The following is a 26,440-nucleotide window of genomic DNA, read 5'->3' as shown; positions in this document are numbered from 1 at the left end:
CAGGACACATAAGGGGGTAGTGAAGGAGATGAAACAGTTCTTTCTTTATTCTTTTTTCACACCAAGTAAAAACTATCAGTTACCATTTGTTGAGTACTTACAATGTTAATATGCTTAGTACATTCCATTAACTCTAATCCTACAACCATTTATTACCCCAATTTACAGCCAAGGAAAGGGAATCACAGAGCTACTAAGTAGCAGCCAGGACTGTATTCTGACTGACTTCAGAACCAACATACTTTTTACTACATCATGCTGCCTCTATCCCATTTTACTTCCTGGATCTTTGAGTAAAGAGAATATTGGCATTCATGTCTTTCATAGTTAAGATTTATGTCCTACTCTTCCCCTTTTTACACGGGTTTTGGTAGTTATGCAAAATAAAATGTCAACATGCCACTCCTCTTCCAAAAAAGAGCTCTGATCCTATTTGAACTGAAAACCCCATGAAACTCAATGGTTCCCTATAATTGTTTCCACAGGTGAGTTATTATTCTTGAAGGGACAGCTTTGTTTCTGTGAAAAGTTCTACCTTCCTCTTTCAGAGTTGCATACTAGAGCTGAAACTTCGTAGCTTCTTCCTCAGCTCTTCAAAAATAATTGCACCTCAAATGAAGAAAAATTTTGGCACTGTAAACCAGAACCTTTTCTTTCCCCCTTAGTCCTCAACTCAAATGTTACAGGTATAAACAAAGGCATAGTTACAGCAAATTGTTTCTAAATGAGAACAAGGATTCTCTCAGGAGTATATGCAATAATTTATCATTATGTTGGCAGAGACTTGGAGGTGAGGGAATAATATAAGGTGTGTATATTCAAATTATAAAATATAGGGTCATGCCTATAATCCCAGAACTTTGGGAAGCTAAGACAGGCAGGTCACGAGGTCAGGAGTTCAAGACCAGCCTGGCCAATATGGTGAAATGCCATCTCTACTAAAAATACAAAAATTAGCCAGGCGTGGTGGTGGTCACCTAGCTATTCAGGAGGCTGAGGCAGATGAATCGCCTGAACCCGGGAGGCGGAGGTTGCGGTGAGCCGAGATTGTGCCACTGCACTCCTCCAGCCGGTGCAACACAGAGAGGCTCTGTCTCAAAAAAAAAAAAAAAATATATATATATATATATACACACACACACACATACACACACACACAGATACATACATTGAACAATCCTTGTCCCCCAAAAATCCCACAAAAAAATAAAAGCAGAGTTAAAACTACCTTCACTCCATCCTCCAATCCCACACTCTTAATAATTACAGGATTTATCTTTCCAGATCACTTCTATGCACAAACACACAAAAATCTCCAAATTTTAAACAGAAATATAATTATCCTACACACACACACACACACAGGCAATTTTTAAAATTCAATAATGTATACTGGACCTATTTCCATAAAGATGGTCTAACATTCCACTCTATGATTGGATCATAGGAGATATTTTGGATGTCTCCATTTCTCACATTACACACAGTTCTACAAAAGGCATTTCTCCCCATCATCTCTGTATTTCTGTGAGCATCTCTAGAGGGTATACTTGCACTGGTGGAACTGCAGGGCTGAAGGACAGGCCCACTACATGTTTTACTGTGTACTGCCAAACTTCCCTCCCATCCACTACCTCCCACTCTTGCAAGCATTGGATATACTATTAATTTTTAGAAATATGAGAAGTGAAAAGGTCTTCACTTTAACCTGAATGTCTTTACCATAGGATCAAGACTACATTTTCATGTTCATTAGTCATATGTAAATACTCACTCATTCAACTACTATTTTTTACTATCTTGCAGGCACTGTATATAAACTGTGGAACAAAAATGGTCGCTCCCTTCAGGAGACACAGGTCACACATCAACATTTAAGTACAAAGGGTGATAAATGGAAAGAGTAAGATAAAGGGTGTGATGGAGGAAAATACCAAGCATGCTATAGGCCTCTCTAACTCTCAGATTATAAACATACTCTCTTGGTTAATTTTGGGGTTTTATTTTTTTCCTATACCTAATTCTCTGCTTCACCTGAAATTTATTTTCTGTGAAAAGTGAGAAGTATGAATCCAGTTTTATATTTCCCTGCTCATTTCCCAAAAGGCAGTCCACTGGTCCTAAAACCACTCACATAATAATTTACTTTCCCTGCTGAACTGAAGTACAAAACTGCATCCTTCGAGTGTAGATTATGTGCAGGGCTACTGTCAGATTGTACTGGATGACATCTGAAGGATGAATAAGTGATGTGCTGTGTTCTACACAGATAGAAAATAAGAAGAAACGCCAAGAAGGGAATGGACCACAAAAAAATATATATTATCAAATATTAGGTACACAACATGTAAGTATAAAATTAATACACTATAAATATCTATTTAATAAATGAACAGAGGAGGTAATAAAATTCTTAATAGCATATTTACCTTACATGTGTCTGTTGTTTAGCTAAGACACCCCACATATCACTAATAACCTGTAAACAGATTTTGAAACACTTTAGAAAGGCTGTGTTGGGAAAAACAATATTTTAATCAAAGTATCTTTTAAACTGTAAAACTTCTAATGAAAATATAAGTATAGAGATAAGAGATAACTCAGAAAATAATAATCACAACAACATAATCTTATATTTGTGTAGTATCTGATCAAAGCTAATATTCAACAGCCCTGTTGGGTAGATGATATCATCCTCATTTTGTAAATGAGCAACAAGCTCAGATGGATTAAATGATCGCCCTGTAGGCAGACAACTATTAAGAAGCACTGCAGTCTTGAAACCAGATCTTCTGGCTTCAAATTCACATTCAGTGCTGCTTCCACCATGCCAACGTTGTTGGCAACACCTCTCCTTAACAGTACACACAGAAAACTGGAGAGCTGGCTCAAAGGTTGATAATCACCGCTAGAAGCATTCAAAACACAGTCGCTGTGCTTTCATACTTAGCAATAACGGGAGGTCATCTAATCTAAAATCCTATCTCCAGTAAAATATTCTCTACGACACTGCTGACAGGTTGTAATCCAGCCCTTAGAAGAACCACTAAGCTGCTGCTTGAATCTATAACACTTTCCTTATCCATTGATCAGTTCTGGTCAAAAGTCCTACCACCTGGAATTGGCCATGATTCTAAGGAGCCAGATTGTGTGTAACCTTATGTTCAAGGGGCAGGCTTTCAACACATTTCAAAATAATTATCCGCTTTCCATCTGAATCTTTTCTTCTTTAAACGAAACAGCCTAGCTAATGGTTTTCATCATCTCTCACCACTCAGGATCCTGTCTTTTGCATATGTTCTGGATGGCCAATGCTTAGTATTTTTTGAGTACCCACTAGATGCACATCCACATAAAGTGTATAAAAGTGCAAAGCACACACGAAGCCTAGCGCACAGCAGGAACTATTAACTGATTAGAGATGAAAAGTGCTGTTGGAGTACACAGCTGAATACTAGATGTAGCCCTATGACAGGGAAGGTGCAGAGCCCGAGTCTCACTCTTCCCTAGATTTTAAGTGGACGTGATGTGAGGCTTCTAACAACATCTTTGGTTTTTCAGTTCTGTATGTGAAAATGGGGATAACATTTGTCTGCCCCACAGGGCTGTCGAATAACCAATTTAAATACTCATGTGAAAATGTTCCATACAAAGCAGAGTACAAATACATAATATGAACAATTGTTATCATACAGAATAGTCTACAAATAAATGAAATTGTGTTAACACAGAAATCACTGGCTACAGATCAGGAAACTTTTAAGGTCTGTCATCTCTTTTTCCATCACAGATTAACTTCTACTCATTCTCTTAAGACACATTTGGTTACAGAGTGCACAATTCTTGAAGGAAAAAAAGAGAGGGAAAATCACACTTCCATTGACCTTATTTATATCTGGGCTTAGAATTTTATTATCAAAACCAAGTTGGGGACCTAAACATTTTATCTAGTTCATCAACACATTGCAAATACTCTGTTTTTTTCTTTCTGATTAATAATAAACACAGGAGTTACTGTACACTGCACAAATCACTTAGAAAGGTATATATTAAATATTTTAGGGAAATATTACATTAAAGGTAGAAGCCAGTAATAATTTACACACGCAAGTTGTATCTGGGTCAATATGGTCTCTGTTCATGTTTTCCAAAATACATGACTATCTAAACTTGAGCCATCCTTTTCCGATGTCTGTTTTATGCTAGCAGATAGAATATTTTGCAGATATATAAATGTCTATCAAAAACTATCATTAAGAAAACATAGAACATGTTATAGTAAGCCCATAAAAAACATTGTATCATATTAATATGTGGCCAAGTATATGCAAGTACTATGTAAAAACAAGAAAATATTATAAGAAAGAGCTCTTAAGTGATAGACATACCTTTCTAACAATAGCAATAAACACTACAAGAACAACTGGAAGCAATAATGTCTTTGTGTATCTCAGTGGAGTCTGAAATTAAAACAGATGTTTTGTTGAAGGAAATATTTTAACCAAACAAAATTTCATTTCAAATAATGAAATAGGTAAATTTCTGAAAGCAGAGAAATATGAACATTCACCAATCTACCCACTGCCTGCCATCATAAAAAGGAAGGTGCATTTCCACAGAAATGAACTGCCCCAAAATGCTGAGTTGAAACACTAAAAATACAGTACCTAAACCCCTGTAAGTGTGACATGTGACTGAAGAGATTACTGTTCACTTTTTGCATGCTACTTATCTAACTAGAGAGACCAACTTAATAGTCATCTAAGGTATGTAAAGTTCCTTTAAATGGAATAAGCTTTTCCTGTATATTTTGATTCTTGAAACACACGCACACACACACTCTCTCTTTCTCTCTCATGCATAAACAAAATAATGATCGATGTTTGAGGGGAGCAAAAGACTTTTACATTTTCTTTAGAAGAAAAAAATAGAAATAAGTTTAATAACAAAGCCCTACACATTGTGATCTTGTGCACCTCTCAGTTATCTCTCCACCCAAAAAACCACTGTTAAACTGTTGCTCTTTTATACTTTTTTTACTTTTATGTGTGTTAATTATGGGTTAATAAGACTATATCATTTTGTTTACTCCATTATATATCTTAAGCATCTTTCCATGTCAGTATGATATCATGTTAGGAAATAGCACGTTATGGGTATTGTATGGGTGTACCACACAATACACTGTATGGGTGTACTATAATTGGAACATATGTTCCCTGAACTGACACTACTCTGTCTCTACAGCACAGTCCCGATGAATTCAGATACATACAGTGATGCGGAATGGCATGCTGGAAAGAGCTTTGCTATTTTCTTCAAATTAGCTGAAGTCATGCTATGCCTCAATAAATTATTTCTTTCATCACATAACTTATGTTTAATACTCTCAGGTTGTAGCAGTATGTATGATGTTCTCAATAACGTTAAAGAACTTCCACCACATCCTAATTCTCTAATATTTGAAGGAGTCTTGATCCCCTATGAACATGCATTTCAATGTCTTGCAAGATATGCTTCGTTCATTTGTTTCAGCGGGTTTAACACTAAAACTCATATATCTTTGTCAGTCATTGTGTGTCAAAACCATTTGCCGGAACACAATAAATGAAGACTGACAGGCCACTGGAGTAAAGAGTACCTCTGCAGAACACACTCAACTCCAAACGGCTGGTAGATAAAAGTTTCCTGTGTGGTGCCCTGGCATCCACTGGTCTGGAACTCTGGACGCTAGGCTAACACAGTGGGATCATGAGGGAAACTAACATGTCAATAGAGTATTGCTGGCCAATTTCATATACACACACACCACTCTGAAGGAGTGACACAGATAATATAATTAATCAGTACCACATTGATGGTGTTAAAAATGCACATATATATATGTCTGTTGAACTAAAGCAGCTCATAAAGTATTGCAAATTAATATTTTATTTATTTAAATATTTCTATATTTAAAATATCAAAGTACTTTCCTATGTATTATCTCATTTTGTCTTCAAAATATCTGTTTATGGCATGCTACTAGAAACTAGTAAACTACAACACGAGGAATGAGAGTTGCTTGTTCAAGAATATCAAGCAAAATTGCAGGCTTCTGTCTCACAATCCACTAAACTACTCTCTGCTTTCCTTCTAAATCTCTGAATACAGTTTTAGACAGAAAAATGCTGTTGGAATGAAAAGCCTGGACTTGATGTTTCAAAACAAATATCTATTTAAATAACCACAAAATGAGTGGAAATGTAAGAGTTTGAGAGCTTGACTAAATTAATGCTATCACAGAAAAATGGCAACTTGAAATGCCTCTGTGTTTACTCACCTAGAAAACCACTGCTCGTCTGAATGTGTTATTTCTAAATTATCAAAATGAGTAAAGGCCATATATTCCAGGGAGCTGCACTAATGTAAATAGAAAAATCTTCCTCTAAGCTGCCAGATTTTCCTTTTCCATCAAACTGAGATAACAGCACATAAAGAGTCTGATATAAGAGGAGCACCCTTTATGAAAAATGTATGGACCAAAATCTTAGGAAACAGAACTAGAAATCACATCTTACCTCTTTTTCCATAAAGTCAAACTCCGCTGCACAGGTATACAATAAAGTATCAAAATCCTTATAACTGAAGAATTTTGACGTTAATAAGTTGCCAATATGAGCCTGGTAAGAAATAAAGTTACCATTACATTAAGCCATACACTGCAATAATATATTTTAATTTCAATAGTATCTGAAAATAGTTTTCATTACATTACGCAGTCCACTGTTCCCATACCAAGGTTGCTTTTGTTAAAGAAGGAAAAGCTATACCCTCCACCTTCACAGTTCCCTTCTTTTGCTGAATAGTGATAGCTCCAAGGACACTCTACCTTCCACACTCATCAACATCCCAAAGGCTTTTTCCTTTGGGTTTTCCCAGTTTACTGTGCTAAACCTGGTGTAACAGGCTACACAGTATCTCCCTTGCTGGAGCCTACCAGCAGCTCTGGGCTTGAGAACACATACAGACATCTCTTAATCATAAAAGCACAATGGGCTATGGGGTAAAGAAAAGGAAATACTAATTCTGAAAAGGAGATTGAAAAGGGTACTTGAGTGAAGTAGAAATCGGCAGGCATTGGAATAAAAGGTACTTTTTGACTGATAATCACCTCCCACATAATTATTCACATGTTATCAAGCATTCTCACTCACACTGCCACATTACCTCCCACAAAAAGCCATGTGAGGAAGGTGGAATTATTTTCACTTTATAAACAAGAAAACTAGGGCACAAAGACAGAATACATTTGCCAAATGTTCAAGTTCACTATAGTCTACAAAAGCAATGACCAAAGAAAAGAGGAGAAATTATATCTAGGACAAACCATGACTAAATTCTATGATATCTACATGAAGCAGAAAGAACAGGGTAAGAGTGGGAACTAGATGGTGGCAGGTATGTGATGAAGCATTTCAAAATACTGTGTCTTCTTGGGAGAAGAAATGTATGCTGATAAGTTTAAGAATAGGAAGAATATACGGCACCTAAAATAGCAGAAAAAAACAAATCCCAAACAAAATAAAAGAAGTAAGTCCTAGTATTATAACAATTAACATATATGTAAAGAGCATAAATTCACTAATTAAGGGGCAGATGCTCAAATTGGACTTAAGGGGAAAAAATCTAATATTATGTTGTCACCAAAAGAAATACTTATAAGTATGCTGAAAGGTTGAAAATAGAAGAATGGAAGAAGATATACCATGCAAGTTTAAAACAAATCTGTTAGCAATTATAATGTCTCACAAAACTGAATTCAAGCAAAAAATACATGAAAAGAGACAATAAATATATTATTATAATATAATATTACATATTATATTAAAAAGCAAGATTATACATATTGCCAACAAAAAAGCAAGATTATACATATTGCCAACATACCTGCAATTAAAAATATAGATGCAAAGTACACAGAATAAGAACTGACAAAAACTAAAGGAAGAAACAGAAAAGTTGACAGTGTTCATTGAAAATGTTAAACACTGCCTCCTTGAATAAAAAAGTTGACAAAAGTTAACATAAAAGGTGAATACAATCAACTAGCTCACAAACAGAAAATATAAACTTCACAAAGAGAATACACATTATCCTTGAACACAAGTGAAATATTTTTGAATATTCATATACCATGCAACAATAAATTCCAAATATATACATATATTTGATTATAAATGCAATAAAACTAGAAAATAACTAAAAATTGCTTTAAAATTTTTTTGATTAGAAATTAAATATCATAAAACTTAAAAAAAAATCACATATAGCCAATGTATAAGATATATAAAGAAGTACTACGCACTTATAAGAAAATTTTAGCTTTAAAAGCATTGATCAGAAAACAAGAGAGGTGAAAACAACAGAGCTAAGCATTTCCCTTGGGCATCAGAAGAGAGGAAACAAAAAGATCTAAGAATAAGGACAGGAATTGGTGACAAAGAGAAACACAACAAAACCAAAGAGGACTGAAAAAAGGTACAACTTTAAAAATATTAAAACAACAGACCTCTAGAGCAAGTCCAATGAAGGAAATAAAAGATGCAAACAAAAAGCAAAATGAAAAAGGGAGAAATAACTATGGACTCAACATAATTAAAATAAGAAGAATAGGCTACACAATTTGCTAATAAATTGTAAAAGCTAGGTAAAATGGATACATTTCTGGAACCCCATAAAGCACCAACAAAAATAAATAGAAAACTTGAATAGAACAAAAAGCATTCAAATATCTGAAAGAGAAATCAAGTATTTTCCCTCCCAAAAAGCCCTAGACTGAGATGGTTAACATAGATGAATTATTAAACTTTCAAAAAAAAACTTTCCCAAGTTGACAGAAAGTAGGAAAGAAAAAACAAACAAACAAACAAAACAAAAAACAAAAACCACAACAGCTCTTAATGGGAGACCAATATTAATTCCAAATCCAAATAAAGAGAAGCCAACCAAAGAACAAAAAGATCACTTCCCATATACGCATATACACAAAAATTCCAATAAGAATTTTAACTGACTAAACTCAAAAAGCATTATCCATTTGATGACATATAGAAAATGGGCAAAATTCCTCTAAGGACATAAACTACCAAAGTTCACTCCAGATGAACTGGAGAGCTTCCTAATGAAACTGAATTTGTAGTAAAAAACCTACACAAAAAGAAAACTCCAGGCTGTGAGGGCTTCACTGTCAAATTCTACCAAACATTTAAGGAAGAGATAATACCAATTCTACACAAAAATCTCTCTGAAAACAGGAGACAGAACACTTGCAAATAATTTTAGGAGATGACATTGCCCTGAAGCCAAAACCAGACAAAATTATTACAAGAAAAGAAAACTACAACGAATATTCCTCATGAATAACAGACGAATATCCTTAAAAATATTAGCCAACCAAATCCAGCAATACAGAAAAGAAATACTACATTTGAGCAGGTGAGGTTTATCCCAGGATATAAGCTGCATCAACACTCGTATATCAAAAAATGTGTCGACTTCCAAATACCACAGAGTGAAGAAACTAGTATTTCCCATTCTCCAAAACAACTTTAAAATTGGACAAAATTATATATATATAAAAAAAAACACTCGTATCGGGTTCTAGAGATTAATCAAAAGGAAGTAATGATGTGGGAAGCATTCATTCATAAAAAACTGAGAAACTCTGGGTAAAAACAGTGGGAGTCTGTGGCATTTTTACCTAGGTTGCTCCCATCCACCTAGGTACCACCCTCATCTCCCCCATACTGTTAGTGCAACAGTTCTTTTGAAGGGGGCAGGACGGAGTGTGGCTGGTCATAAAAAGAACTTTCACTACTGGAGCAGGCTGACCCGATTTGGGGCGGACAGCTAAAAGCCTACGCTCAGAGGCACTGTCAGTAAAAGTAGAGAACTCAGTAGGAAATGAAAGGCTGGGTAGCCTTGCCACTCTCTTCCTTTAACCAATGTCAAAGTTAAGAACTTATGAGCCAATGCCCTTGATCAACGTTACATATTTCTAAAAAGACTAAAGTTACAACTAAGTTATTTCTAATTTGCAAATAACAGAGTTTTCAGCATCTTTTTCTTGGCCCTGGCATAATTTTAGGCTATGACAGAAAATGACAATAATTGCTTTAACCTGAATTAATACCTTAACTGGTTCATTTTCCCCCAGTGAGGTAAAGAGATTCCATAAATGCAGGACTAGGGTTATTTTACTTGTCTTCCTGCTTGCGCTCTGCATACTGGCTGACTCACCCACCTTTCAGCTGTCATCCTCAGATGACTTCCAGGATCCTTCCCTAACGCTCCTCCTGTGTATTCCTGAAGCACTCTGTACTTAATTTTTTATCATAGCCTTTATTACGCTGTATTATAACTGCTAGAAATTGGTCCTATTTTCTGAATTTTCTGCTAGACCATACCTTACTCAGTTTTGTATCTCTAGGATACTTTCCATTGTCAGGCACACAGGAGGTACTAAATGAATGAATGAATGAATACATTTTCAACTATAGTTTTAAAGTTTTAAAAATCTTTCCACAGATTGTAGACCACCCATTTAATGGTCCATGTGCTTTCAATCTTTTAAGCAAAAACAACCCTTGTTCTTATGAAAACCTATATGAAAGAGATTAAGGTTAAACTGCCCTGGGTAAGAGAGGCTAGGAGATGGGGGAGTACACAGCTCTCAGGGAAGAGTCCTGGGAAGTCCTAGGACTTCACATAACCCAGTTTCAAAACCATAACATTAATCTAGTACAGAAAGAAGAAAATCACCCAATAAAAATAAATTATAGGAAAGAAAGTAGTTTATTTTTTCCATATTGGTTCTTGTGCTTTTTTAAATTAAATCTTTGACAGCCTCCTGACTTAGGATGTGCTGATTAGAACACCAAAATAAAATAGGCAAAGCAATTATGGACAGGGAGAATCCTTAAATTTATAAGACAGACTTCTCCATTTTATCTTCCCTTCAACCCTAATACCAAAAACAAACAAAAATCTTCTCTAAATAAGACTAACTTGGATTAAATTATCTATAAAGGCTTATAAAAGCCTTTTACAAGTAATGACTTGAAAACTGGGGAGAAAAGACTATAATACGATCTCCAGTTAAGGCTCTGAAGATGGTGTCTTTACCAGTTAAAAAGAAGCTAGAGAAAAATGTCTGTATAGACCTTAAAATTCGATCTTTAATCTCTAGAGTTTTCCTGCTTTAAAATTTTAGTGACAAAGAAGGACCAATACAATAAAGAGACTGTTTTAAGAAACTAATTTTGGAGAATGAAAATCTATATACAATTACATTTACTTTCTATTATATTAAATAGATAAAATAATAGGTGAACAGACTTCATCCTAGAATTTCATTTTAATAGTAATACTTGAATAACTCAATTTATTCTTAGCCGATTCAAGTCTTTCAAGTTTAAGCAAAAAATGCACTTACGTCATCTGCAATACCAAAAATTTTAGATGTCAAGTATTTAAGTATGACAGTTCCAAATAACCAAAAACATCCTTGAATAACCTAAAAAAAGAAAACAAAAATAACTTTGATGCTTCATATTCCATAGACATAGGCTAGGAAGAAAAAAATAAATGCTTTAATCATACATGAAATATATATTGCTGTCTACAAGACAAAATGCTAAAAAATGCATCTCAATTTAAAATCAAGCATGTTGCTCAAAATCAAGGGGCAATAACTAAAAATAAAAATATAATCATACAATCTTATCAAAATTAATATATTTTATAGAAGATTTATACAACCACTGCAGTTAAATTCCCTTTAACAGATTTTCATACATGCACTGTTTCTCAGATGAAACATGAGTAATAAATAAAACTGGAATTTTTAAACTACATACCCAGGAATAACTTTAACTTGTTTCATAAAAAGGGCAATTTGGTACATTAAAATTGAGCCCTAATACACTATGAAACTATTAGATCCCCTGAATTACATAGATCATTTTCTTAAAAATAAAACATAAAACCAATGATATATTTTAGAGAAGAAAAAACATAAGCATTAAAATAGATTGATTCTTACCCATAAACTAAGTTCAGATACATTTATTTTTAGGAAATGTGGTTTCATTGCCAGAATACCCTGAGTAGAGAAAATAACATAGTATACACAGTTAATACTTATAGACATAAATTCAAGTACCGAAAAATTCTTCTAAATAATACAGATTCTCAAATATATAAAATGTAGCACATGGTCATCTTTCCACATACCATCCACATGCTCATTTCTATAGTCAGTGACTTCAAGGTACAGCCCTATTATCCAAAGTCAATTAGGTGAGTGCATGACTTTTTAAAGTTGAAAAAAGAATCACCATATATAAATGTCTATGACTGATTTGACATATCTGATTTATCTCTAAGCCACGAGATATATAATATTTTCAGAATTTTGGACAGCAGTCATACAGGGATAAGATTTTCCTTTAGCTAAAAATTACTGACTCTTAGGGTAAACAACAAATGAAATTTTAATGGATCAACTAAATACTTCTCTGAAGTATTTTTCAGGTGGTAATGCTCCCAAACTGTATTACCCTTGGGGAGCTAAAACTACTTCAAACATGGCAAAAATATGATTAGAGATCCAGACATAAATACTTGAAACCAAATTAAATCTTTTTGGAAGTTTCTAAATACCTAAGAATACAAAATGTGATACAATTCAGGTTTCAAAGTGATTAATTATAAATATATACAAATGTGTGTTTATAGTTAAATATGCACAAACATGCTGTATTCCCTGTTATCATTTAATACACCAAAATATATGGAATACACATAAATATACTTAATTCACACCTAAGATACACCTCAGTGTGAAGCATCTAGCAGCATACCTGACATATAGAACTGAAGAGAAATGTCCTACAAAATGTACTTAAATTAGATTTTATTTATATGTAATATTCGATTCAATGGTTTCCCTGTCCATAGTACCAAGATTCATGTACTTGATCCTGGGTGATAGCAGTACATGACAAAGTACATATGTAAAACATACAACTGAGTACTTTGTCACCTTTCCTAATAATAAACAGAGTACACAGAACTGAAGAACTATACTTATTAATCCCAAAGTTATGATTTTTCTTGTTGTTGTTGAAAATATAGCATCATGCTAATTGCTAATTTCTGTAGCTAAGTATACTCAAGGCACAACCTGAAAAGGGTGGTGGCCCAGACTGGGAAGAGGCATATTTTTGAAAAATGCGTGTTTTTTTCTTGAGATACAGTCTCGCTCTGTTGCCCATGCTGGAGTGCAGTGGCGCAATCTCGGCTCACTGCAAGCTCTGCCTCCTGGGTTCACGCCATTCTCCTGCCTCAGCTTCCCAAGTAGCTGGGACTACAGGCGCCCGCCACCACACCCAGCTAATTTCATGTATTTTTAGTAAAGATGGGGTTTCACCTTGTTAGCCAGGAAGGTCTCGATCTCCTGACCTTATGATCCGCCCGCCTCAGCCTCCCAAAGTGCTGGGATTACAGGAATGAACCACTGCACTCGGTCAAGAAATGGGTTTTTAAATAAATATTATTTGTAAAATAAATGAAAATAGAGGTTTCAAATGTAATGGGTTCTAGAAATTAAGAAACCCCAAATGATCTAAGTAACTTAATTACTCAAGAAGTAGAATATATTCCAATTACGACAGTGCAATACGCTTTTAAAGTCATTGGGAAACTAAAGCACATGCACTTTAAACAAAAGGAATAATAAGTTTGCAAAACATTTTAATGGAAACCTACCAAAAATAAGGCAGTCTGTAAATTTCAGAAGACTTTTAGACTTGCAAAGTCAACCTGCCAGCTGGGCGCGGTGGCTCACACCTAATCTCAGCACTATGGGAGGCCAAGGTGGGCAGATCAACTGAGGTCGGGAGTTCGAGACCAGCCTGACCAACATGGAGAAACCCTGTCTCTATTAAAAATACAAAATTAGCCGAGCATGGTGGCATATGCCCCTAATCCCAGCCACTTGGAAGGCTGAGGCAGCAGAATCGCTTGAACTCAGGAGGCGGAGTGAGCCAAGATTGCGCCATTGCACTCCAGCGTAGGCAACAAGAGCGAAACTTGTCAAAACACACACACACAGACACACACACAGACACACACACACAAACAAAACAAAACAAACAAAAAAATAAAGTCATCCTGCCAAATGTGGTAGAAGAAATTAGATGACCTTCCATCAATTTGTTCTAATTCTGTAAAATAATCTCTCCATAATCTAAAGATGTTCTTGGTAGTGATTTAGCAAAATAAAATTGAATCATCACCTTACTTAAACCATCTGAACAGTCCATACAAGAAGATAAGGGGCAAAAAACAAACCAAAAAACCCCAAAAAACAAAAAACAAAGTAACCAAGGCCTTGATCTTCTGATCACAGTGGAATGAAGAGGGGTGGCTGTTATAAAGATTGCAATGAGAGGAAAGGGGTTCAAAAAGTGGAGCAGTAATAGGATAAAAATGGAAAGGAGGAAGGGAGAAGAAAGTATAGAAACCTTTCTGGAATGATACTAAGTTTTCCTTTTTTTTCTTTTTTCCTGTTTTAGGAGTACTTGAACACCATCACATCTAGTATATTCAGTAAGACACCTAAGATGGTTCCTACAGAAAACCCTCATGAATCCTAAGTCAGTGAAGAAAAAATTGTTAAACCACTAGTTTCAAAAATAGCCATATAAGTGTTAATACTTACCCAAATAATTACCAAAGAAGAAGCATAATAAGAAGTTAATAACATTGAGTTCCCAAACATCAAAACAAAGCAAAGTGCAAGAGAAATCTGGAAAAATCCAAGAAAAAAAATATAAGTAGTGCACATAAAACAAAAAACCTTTGTTTTTTATTGTGAAAACTGCACATGCCCATAATAAACAGAATTCCAACTGTTCAAAAGGGACTATAAGATTAAAATAGCCCATTCTCCATCCCGCATTTCAAACTCCCAGAGATAACCATCAACAGTTTCCTGTGCCTCCTTCCAGATAACATGTACAAATTCTAGTTTATATATTTTGTTAAACCACAAATGGACACTTACCCCATAAGCTACACTATTTCTTGCTTTTATTCACAATATGTTTCAGAGAGCTCATGCAAGCCAATCTAATAATACATTCTGCTTAAGACCTGGAAAAAGTATTCTATTCTATAGATGTACCCTAATTTATTTAACTAGTCCTCTGAATACTGCTAAACACTTAAGTGCTTTCCACTTCTATTTTGTTTTGTTTGGATCTTCCTAATACAAACATGGCTATGATAGACATCCTTATGTGTATACCTTATGTACATGTCAGTACATTTACAAATAAATTACTAGAAGTGAAAATTGATGGATGAAGGATATACACATTTTTAAATTCAATACAAATATTGACAAATTGACCTATGAAAAGATTGTGCCAATTCACTTTCCCACCAACTGGGCAGGAGAGAGTTCCTATGGATATATATTCTGGCAGCATTGTATTATTCTTTTAGATATTTGCCAATCCAGTAGGGAAAAAATGTTACTTCATTGTTTCACTTTTTCATCCTTTTAATAGTAGATGAAACACAGCACCTTTTATTCTATTTGCTGGTTACGTTGTTTTCTGTGTATGTGTGAACTGCTTATTCCCACTGCGCATCTGTCTATTGGGCTTTCATTATTTTCCTTAACAGCTCTCTTCAGATATTACAGAACACAGCCCCAATATCCAGAATCTACAAGGAACTTAAACAAATTTACAAGAAAAAAATAAACAATCCCATCAAAAAGTTGGCAAAGGATATGAACAGACACTTCTCAAAAGAAGACATTTATGCAGCAAACAAACATACAAAAAAAAGCTCATCATAAGTGGTCATCAGAGAAATGCAAATCAAAACCACAATGAGATACCATCTCATGCCAGTTAGAATGGTGATCATTAAAAAGCCAGGAAACAACAGATGCTGGCGATGATGTGGAGAAATAGGAATGCTTTTACACTGCTGGTGGGAGTGCAAATTAGTTCAACTATTGCGGAAGATAGTGTGACAATTCCTCAAGGATCTAGAACCAGAAATATCATTTGACCCAGCAATTCCATTACTGGGTATATACCCAAAGGATTATAAATCATGCTACTATAAGACACATGCACACATATGTTTATTGCAGCACTGTTTACAACAGCAAAGACCTGGAACCAACCCAAATGCTCACCAATGATAGACTGGATAAAGAAAATGTGGTATATATACACCATAGAACACTATGCAGCTATAAAAAATTGATGAGTTCATGTCCTTTGCAGGGACATGGATGAAGCTGGAAACCATCATTGTCAGCAAACTAACACAGGAACAGGACACCAAACACCGCATGTCCTCACTCATAAGTGTCAGTTGAACAATGAGAACACATGGACACAGGGAGGGGAACATCACACACCGGGGCCTGTTGGGTGGGGGTTGCATAGGGGAGGGATAGCATTAGGAGAAACACCTAATGTAGATGAAGGATTGATAGGTGCAGCAAACCACCATGGCACGTGTGTATACCTATGTAACAAACCTCCACTTGCTGCACATATATCCCAGAACTTAAAGTATATATATATATAAGAACCTAGCCCCTTATCAAGTAAATATATTTTAAATATTTTTCTCAGTTCATTTTTGACCTTTGTGGTATTTTTTGTATTATGGTTATTTTCTAAATCTTTATGTTAGCAAATTTATCTTTCATTTCCTTTAGGTCTTTGGATTTACCTGTCATTTAAAAAGGCACTAAAAATAAAATAATTTTCTTCTAGAAGTTTTATTTTTGATCCATATATATTAATTTCCATGTGAATTTCAGAATCAGCTTATCAAGCTTCAAAAACTAAAATTTTTATTACAATTACTTTATTCAATAACGTACGTTATTTATAGTTATATCTGTTCAACATTGAATCTTTAGATCCCAAAGCAATACATGTTCCTTCCATTTCTTTAAATCTTCTTTGACATGCATTAGCAAGTACAGTTTTCTTTATATAGATCCTGCATATTTTGTTGAGTTTTTTCTAAAGCATATTATTTTTGCTGCTGTTGTATCAAGAATCTTCATATTTTCTGATTGTTTGTATATAGAAAAGTTATATTAAATATGCATCAATGAATATGATTTCATTGTTTCCAGTAGTAATTTATTTGGATTTCTCAAGTATTCAAAATGATATCACTACAAACAATGATGTTTTTACATTTTCCTTTGAATTATCTGTTAGTCAATTGTACCAGCTGACATTTCTGCAATAATGTTAAGTAATAAGAGAGGCAGTAGGCATATTTATCATGCCTCTGTCATTAATGGAAATAGAAAATTGTTCTATTGTTTCATCATTTTATGTGATACTAGTTTTTATTTTGAGGTGTGGGTATCTTAAATTTCAATGAAATATCCATCACTTGATTATGGTCTTAAACACTAAAAATAGATGTTGACTTTTATCAAATACCTTTATAGTATCAAAGGCAATTACTACCTTATGGATTTTTTAAACTTCTTAATGTGATAAATCATATTAATAGAATTTCTAATATCAACACATTCCTGCATTCCTGGAATGAGGCACTTAGATACAAATTTAACTATGTAAAAAATCTATCTGAGAAAAACTACACAACTTCAATGAAAGTAATCAAAGAACTTTATAAATACATGAAGCGTTATTCCATGTACAGGAAGATTCCATATTGTCTAGATGTCAGTTCTTCCCAACTTGATCTATAGATTCAACACAATCCCAAAAATGAGCCTAGCAAGTTATCAATAAAGTGATTCTGAAGTTTATATGGAAAGATAAAAAACCCAGTATAGAGCCAACTCAATACCGAAGAAGAGCAAAGTCAGAGGACTGACACTACCCCACTTCAAGACTTATTATAAAGTGACTGTAAACAAGACAGTGTGGTATTGGTGAAAGAAGATACAAACAGATCAAGGGTACAAAATATAGAGCCCAGAAATAGACTCACATATATCATCAACTGATATTTGATGAGGAGTAAAGGCAATAGAGTGGAGCAAAAATAGTCCTTTCAACAAAAGATGCTGGAACTAGAGATCCACATACAAAAAATCAATCTAGACTTACACTTTACACTCTTCACGAAAATTAACTCAAAACAGACAATAGATCTAAATGCACACTGCAAAACTATAAAGCTCCTAGAAGATAACATTGGAGGAAACCTAGATGACCTTAGGTATGGTGATGACTTATTACATAAAACAACAAAGGTACAACTTATGAAAGAAATGACTGATAAGCTGAACTTCATTAAAATTAAAAACGTATGCTCTGTGAAAGACAGGACAATGACTGAGAGAAGGTATTTGCAAAGGACACATCTGATAAGGGACTGTTATCTAAAATGTACAAAGAATTCTTAAAACTCGACAATAAGAAAATGAACAACCCAAGGAAATATGAGCAAAAGATCTTAATAGACACTTCACCAAAAAAGATACACAGATGGCCAACAAAAGCATATTAAAAGATGTTCAACCAAATTAAAACAATGAGATACCAATATACACCTATTAAAATGGCCAAAAAAGCATATTAAAAGATGTTCAACCAGATTAAAACAATGAGATACCATTACACACCTATTAGAATGGCCAAAAAAGCATATTAAAAGACATTCAACCAAATTAAAACAATGAGATACCATTACACATCTATTAAAATGGCCAAAACTCACTGTGACACCACCAAATGCTGACAAGGATGTGGAGCAGCAGGAACTCTCATTTATTGCTGGTGGTAATGCAAAATGGTTTGGCCACTTTGGAAGACAGTTTGGCAATTTCCTAAAAACTAAGCATACTCTCACCATACCATCCAAATATCACTTTCCTCAGTATTTACTCAAATGAACTAAAACATTCATGTAAAAACCTGCACACAGATGTTTAACAGCAGCTTTATTCATAATTGCCCAAACTTGGAGTTAACCAACATGTCCTTCAATAGGTGAAAAAATAAACACTGGTACATCCATATAATGTTAATAATAATCAAGATCGAAATGAGCTATCAAGCCACGAAAAGACTTGGAGGAAACTTATTTGCTTTTTACTAAGTGAAAGAAGCTAATATGAAAAGGCTATATACTGTATGGTTTCAAACACATGACACTATACAGAAGGCAAAATTATGGAGACAGTAAAAAGATCAGGGGTTGCCATGGGTTAGGGGCAAGGAGGGATGAACAGGTGGAGCACAGAGGAACTTTATGGCTGTGAAACTGTTCTACAAGATACTACATGGTTGACAGATGTCATTATACATTTGTCAAAACCCAGGCCAACTGTGGTGGCTCACATCTGCAATCCTAGCACTTTGGGAGGCCGAGGCAGAAGGATCCCTTGAGCCGGGGAGGTCAAGGCTGTGGTGAGACATGTTTGCACCACTGAACTCCAGCCTGGGCAACAGAGCAAGACCCTGTCTCAAAAAAACAAAACAAAACACAACTACCCATAGAAAAGTGAGGCCTAATGTAAACTACAGACTTTGGGTGATTATGATGTGTGATGTAGGTTTATCAATTGTAACAAATGTACCACTCTGGTGCGGATGTCAATAGAGGGATAGGTAGTGCATGGTTGGGGGCAGGGGGTATATGGGAACTCTGTACTTTCTGCTTAATTTTGCTACAAACCTGGCTGGGTGCGGTGGCTCATGTCTTTAATCCCAGCACTTTGGGAGGCTGAGGTGGGCAGATGACATGAGGTCAGGAGTTCGAGACTAGCCTGGCCAACATGGGGAAACCCCGTCTCTATTAAAAATACAAAAATTAGCCGAGCATGGTGGTGCGTGCCTGTAATCCCAGCTACTTGGAAGGCTGAGGCAGGAGAATCGATTGAACCCGGGAGGCGGAGGTTGCAGTGAGCTGAGGTCGTGCCACTGCATTCCAGCCTGGGCGACAGAGCGAGATCCGTCTCAAAAAAAAAAAAAAAAATTGCTATGAACCTAAAACTTATCTGAAAAATAAGATTTTAAATTAAGAAACAAAAACCACAGTGAGATATCACCTTATACCTATTAGGATGGCTACCATCACAAGAGCAGAAAATAAATGTTGGTGATTACAGGGAGAAAATAGAACCTCATGCACTGTTCAAAGGGATGTAAAATGTATAGCTACTATGGAAAAGTTTGGCAGTTCCTTAAAAAACCAGATTTACCATATGATCAATCCAGCAATTCCACTTCTGGGTACATACTCAAAATAATTGAAAACAAGATCCCAAAAAAAATTTGTTTACCCATGTTCATAGCAGCATTATTTACTATAGCTGAAACATAGAAGTAACTCAAATATCCGTGGACAGACTGAATAGATAAGCAAAATCGTGTGTGTGTGTGTGTGTGTGTGTGCGTGTGTGTGTGTATACACACAATGGAATCCAAGGATCCATGGACAGGTTGAATGGAAAAGCAAAATCTAGTGTGTGTGTGTGTGTGTGTATGTGTACACAAAATGGAATCCAAGTATCCATGGACAGATTGAATGGATAAGCAGAATCTAGTGTGTATGTGTACACACAATGGACTATTATTTAGCTTTAACAAGGAAGGAAATTCTGACATGCTTCAACATGGAAGAAACTTGGGGATAGTAGGCTAATTGAAATAGGCCAGTCACAAAAAGACAAATACTGTATGACTTCACTTACATGACATACATAAAGTAGTCAAAATCACAAAGGCAGAAAGTAGAATGGTGGTTTCCAGGGGCTGGGAAGACGAAAGAATAAGGACTTTAATGGGTATAGAGTTTCAGTTTTGCAAGATGAAAAATGTTCTGAAAATAGATGGTGGTGATAGCTGTAAAACAATATGAATGTACTTAATATCACTGAACTGTATAATTAAAAATGCTTAAGGTGGTAAATTTTAAGTTACATGTATTTTACCACAATAAAAAATGGAAACATAATTTTCTGGAAATAATTCTACATACTTTTTCTTTTTATAAGAATTTAGGAATTTATAAAATGATAATGGAAGAAGACAGAAAATAGTAAGTCATATAATAAAGCATGTATCATTTACCCAAGGTAGGTTTTACTACAAACTACGCTGTGTAATTTTATAATTTCATAACTGTAGCTTTGAGTTAAGACCCTCAGCCATAGTTGTCTATGTGACCAGTCAACTCTGAAGGCTTAACATTTAATCTGGTTTACACTACAAAATAAAAAACTATTTTAAATAGTTTGGGAAAAAATAAGCCAAGTCTAAAAAATGTATAATTACTGTCTAACTCTTTCATGAACAAGGATGTAAAAATCCCATCAAAATAACAGCAAACTGAATCCAGCGACATGCAAAAATTGTGTTTAGCCCAGAAAAACAAGTTTATTTAATGCTAGAAAATTAATTGTTAATTCATTAGAGTAACAGATTAAAGAGGGGGAAATACACAGAATCATCTAAACAGATGTAGAAAAGCATTTCATGAAACCTAACATTTATTAATTTCTTTTTAAAAGTGCTCAAAGCATGATAAGGACATGTTAAAAGGAAAGAGAAGTCAGCTTGAATAGTTGGACAAGTGTGAAACAATTTGAGCATCAACATAAATAACAAAAATAAAGGATTACACTGCACTGACTAAAATAGATGTCATTTTCTTTTGGACACAAGACAAACTGGTAAAAGATATGAACAGGAATTTACAACAATGGAAACATGAAGGGCGTATAAACATACCAAAAGATGCTCAGCTTCATTATGAATCAGAGAAAATGCAAATTAAGGTCACAAGATACCATGTTACATGAACCAGATTGATAAAATAAAAAAGGATATAGAATAACATAAGATGCTATTGGAATAATACATTGCTGTTGGAAGTAGTCCAATCATGTTAGAAAAACAATTTGGTATTTATAAAGTTGAACATGTACATAATTTACCACCCAACAAGTTTACTACTAGGTGAAACACCCTAGAGAAACTCTCAACGTATGTGCCCTAGGAGATACGTGAAGAATCTACAGCATTCTTTAAAACCAAAAAAAGAAGTTGGGGGGAGAGGAGAGAACCTAAACGTCCTTCAACAAGAAAATGAACAAATGAATTATCCTTTATTTATATGATGGAAAATATAAAGCAGTGAAAATATTTGAATTCTAGTTACATATAAGTAGCAGAAATCTGAGTGAAAAAATAGTATTTATAAAATGCCATTTGTATAAACCTTACAAAGAATGTGAACATTTAATAATAAAAATATATATTATTTAGTAATCCACGTACGGTAAAGTTATAAAGAAAAGCAAATTGATTACAATTCAAAAAGTCAGAATAGCGGTTACCTCTAGGAGCAGTGAGGGGATGAGCTCAGGGCATACAGGACTTAAAAGTAACGATAAGGTTCTATTTTCCATTTGGAGAATAGGCTCCTAGTTGTTTATTTTATGACTGTGTATATAACTTCCTTACACATTATAAATGTTCTTTTATATGTATAAATTATTAAGAAAACGACAATAATGGGATATTATGACAACTGTAAAATTATCACACAAAAAAATCAAAATTATAAAAACTAATGAGAGAGAAGACAAACGTTTGTTTTTAAAGGACAACCATTCAAGAACATCAACCAACCGGCTTTTGGGTCTTTGTTCTAGCTGTTCCACCAACCTAGAGATCAGTTTCTTTCATATCTATTTGGCGAACTCCTTCTCCTTTTTCCAATCTTTGTTCTACTCCCCCTTCTCAAGAAGACCTGCCCTGACCACCTCATTTGATTTTTCCATCTCCTACCCCCTGATCTTGGTGCTCCTGATCTGCCTTACCCTGACCTTTTCTTTCTTCTAAAATCTTTTTTTGTATTTTTTTTTTTTTATAGAGATAGGGTCTCACCCACGCTGGTATTAAACTCCTGGGCTCAAATGTCCTCTTGCCTCAGCCTCCCCAGCTACCATACCTCGCCTAAAATCCTTATCACCTTCTAACATCCTACATAATTTACCCATTTACTATGTTTATTATTTATCTTCTGTCTTCCCTCTTTCCCCCATGCTGTCAGAATGTAGTAATATGAATGCTGGTGTGTTCCACATACCTAGATAGTTGACACTCAGTAAATGAACTTTTTTTCTTTTTTGTAAAGATATGGTCTTGCTATGTTGCCCAGGCTGGAGTGCAGTGGCGTGATCATAGCTCACTGCAGTCTCGACCTCCTGGACTAACGCGATCCTCCCACACCAGCTTCCTAAGTAGCTAGTACTACAGGCATGCGTCACCATGCTAAAATTTTTTATTCTGTAGGGATGAGGTCTGGCTCTGTTGCCCAGGTTGGTTTCAAACTCCTGGCATCAAGTGAACCCTACCTTGGCCTCTCAAAAGTGTTGGGATTACAGGCGTGAGCCACCATGTTGGGCTCTTCTACTTTTAACAGGCAACTCCTGGATAATATATCAGTCCCAAGTTTCTGTTTCATAAATTTTTTCTTTTACTGATAATGCATAAGTTGAGCACAACTTCAATCAGATAATATGACCCAAATTAAATTTTTGTGAGTGGTCTATCAAAACAAGGTCTGCTGATTATATCACAATGTGTGAACATTTCAAATATTCACAAATCAAATATTAATTAGGAGTTTATTTTAAGGGTAAACTAAATGGAAAAGAATAATAAAAAATTATTACCATGTGTATATAAATGATCTTCCGTAATTTACATATATCAATGTACCCGACAACATACACTGCAAATAATGATGCAATCTGAAATTTAAAAAGAAATTAAAAGTAAAAAAGATAAAATGAATAGCCACAAGAATGAAGAATATTTTTATTGTTGTTTCAACTGATTTATATCTACACACAGTGAGTTCTTTTGTTTTCCTTTTATCTGCCAATTTATTATTAAATATAGTCAATATATTAATATAGAAAATATTGGTTTATTTTTCTCTCTGATACATAGCTCTCTCAATTACGTGAATTGTCTACTTTGTCGATTGTCCAAAACAATACTCATTTTAATTTCAGGTCAACCCTACTGTCAACATGTACAATTAAAAGGTGCCTTGTCTAATCAAAAGAGACGAAAATGTAATTATAACATGATAACTAATACATAATTGGGGAAGGTACATTAATCTGAAAAATAATTATGCAATGCATGTGTGCATAAAAATACCTTAATTTCTGCTTGATAGTTACTCTTTACAAGTATCTCCATTAGCGTTCTTTCATTAATACAAATATTCAAGAGTTAGTTATAATCAAATTTATCAATTTCAAATTGAGTACTTTCGTTGTAAAGGTATTTTTAATTTTCTTTTCCATTTGAAAGAAAATTGTATTTTATATATCAATAATTCTAAGAATATTGGAATTATTTAGATGAACTGATTAAATGATGATACAGTATCTCTTACATAGAGGTAATATGTCAGACAATGCCTCTACACCCTTCCTCATAGAGAAAGCAACTCAAATTAAATTCTCCCTGTCCTACTACAAAAGCATAGCATAAACAGATTGCAAAATAAACATATAACTTAAGTTTCATTCATCAAGTTTTTTATCTCTAAAGCAATCTACAACAAATTTTTCCATTAGTGAGAAAAACAACAGTTTTCCTTTATTCAGAGTTATCCATGGAGAATACTGCATTTCTTGGGGTGCCTGATATGACATACCAACTGTGCGGAAGTGTGTGTTATTATTCAACATAAGCCCCACAGGGACCTTCACCTCCACAGAAAAGCAGGCGGTGTTCACTATCGGGAAGCAATGAGAATGCTCCCTTTTCACCCCAAGGGCTAAGCAACACACAGTACATTTGCAGGGTAGAATTTTAAAGAGAGAATCTCAGAGACAATTTTAAACCAGAAACTTATTGAAAATGTCATCAAACTAAGTTAGACAAACGAGTCTACAAGACAAGATCAAAGTAAAAAGTAGTACAAATAGAGCCTATGTTTTAAAATAATGATAAAACCAACTAACTTTACTGACACCTACTAAGTACCAGGTACCGTGTTAAGAATCATACACATTACTTCATCTGGTCCTATCCGCAACCCAATAAAGTAGGTTCTTTTATTATCTCTATTTCAGAAATGAGAAAACCTAAACTAAGAAAAGTTAACTATTTTATCCAAATTAAAAGGCTACTGAATAGAATTAGGACTCAAATCCAAGTCTAACTTCATTTCCCAAGCAAGACGTTCTAAAAAATATTAAAAGGTGGCCAGGTGTGGTGGCTCATGCCTGTAGCCCCAGCACTTTGGGAGGCCGAAGCAGGCGGATCATGAGGTCAGGAGATCAAGACCATCCTAGCTAAAACGGTGAAACCCGTCTCTACTAAAAATACAAATAATTAGCTGGGTGTGGTGGTGGGCGCCTGTGGTCCCAGCTACTTGGGAGGCTGAGGCAGGAGAATCGCTTGAACCCGGGAGGTGGGGGTTGCAGTGAGCCGAGATTGTGCCACTGCACTCCAGCCTGGGTGACAGAGCAAGACTCCATCTCAAAAAGAAAGAAAAAACAAAAAAAGCAACTCTTCAACTGCTTTATACAAATATACCAGTACAACAACAACAACAACAAAATAGTAGGCAGGGAAAAAATGAGTATGTAATTTACTCCCTCTCTCAACAAGCTACCTCCATTTATAATGGGCAAGAGTACATGGAAAGACAATAGATAAATTTCCAGACTGGTAGAGAAAATTTTGTAAGAGATGAACTGGTTAGCTATTTATCCTGTAATCCTATGTGTCATTATTCTACGTGCAAGAATGTACACAACTATTCATAAAAGAAACATTTTACATAAGAGAAATACTATAGATAACTTAAAAGAAATACTTAAAGTTATAGCACTAGTCCTCTTTTAAGCACATTAACAATACTGAATAACAAAGATAAGCATTCTTACAAATTTGAGTTCAATAAATGCATTATGTTAGGAAGTAAATAATTAACAATCATTAATAAATAATTCTACATATTTCTCTACCCTGAACTTTCTTCTGTTCAACATTTCTAAAAAATGTTCTAAAAATGTTTTAGAAAAACATTTTTCGTAGAAAATGTTTTAGGACTCAGAATCATAGAACATCTCAGTTACAATTTTATGCAAATGAGTTCACACAGTCAAACATGCTAAGCTTAAAACAGCTTAAAATATAATCAGCTCACCTGAGTAAGAAGTACAAATTGAGCAAACTGCCAAGGAAGCATGAAAAACACATTGGAAATGCAGAGTGCAATTAAGCTTCCTTTATAAAGTTTTGTAGCCCTTCGAAAGATAAAATTAAGTATTAGTAAGTTTAAACACAAAATAGTCTAGCATGGCTCCAAACTGCTA

At 34.7% G+C, this 26,440-nt stretch overlaps 1 protein-coding gene across 2 annotated transcripts in view; it reads right to left on the bottom strand.

The window, feature by feature from the left end:
- DPY19L1 (dpy-19 like C-mannosyltransferase 1) overlaps window positions 1-26,440 on the bottom strand; it is a 111,591-nt gene that overhangs the window by 16,862 nt on the left and 68,289 nt on the right. For both annotated transcript variants that reach the window (XM_073008970.1, XM_073008969.1), the window contains exons 9-16: window positions 26,272-26,371; window positions 23,768-23,845; window positions 14,768-14,854; window positions 12,086-12,145; window positions 11,477-11,557; window positions 6,561-6,662; window positions 4,389-4,460; window positions 2,430-2,479 (exon numbers count right to left, since the gene is read on the bottom strand). In XM_073008970.1, the coding sequence (XP_072865071.1) occupies window positions 2,430-2,479; window positions 4,389-4,460; window positions 6,561-6,662; window positions 11,477-11,557; window positions 12,086-12,145; window positions 14,768-14,854; window positions 23,768-23,845; window positions 26,272-26,371 (630 nt within the window). The remainder of the gene's footprint in view (window positions 1-2,429; window positions 2,480-4,388; window positions 4,461-6,560; window positions 6,663-11,476; window positions 11,558-12,085; window positions 12,146-14,767; window positions 14,855-23,767; window positions 23,846-26,271; window positions 26,372-26,440) is intronic.

This window comes from Chlorocebus sabaeus, chromosome 21 (genome assembly GCF_047675955.1).
Source record: "Chlorocebus sabaeus isolate Y175 chromosome 21, mChlSab1.0.hap1, whole genome shotgun sequence".
NCBI classification, from domain to species: domain Eukaryota; kingdom Metazoa; phylum Chordata; class Mammalia; order Primates; family Cercopithecidae; genus Chlorocebus; species Chlorocebus sabaeus.
The sequence above is the reverse complement of the archived record's forward strand: the minus strand, read 5'-3'. Positions and strand labels throughout refer to the sequence as shown.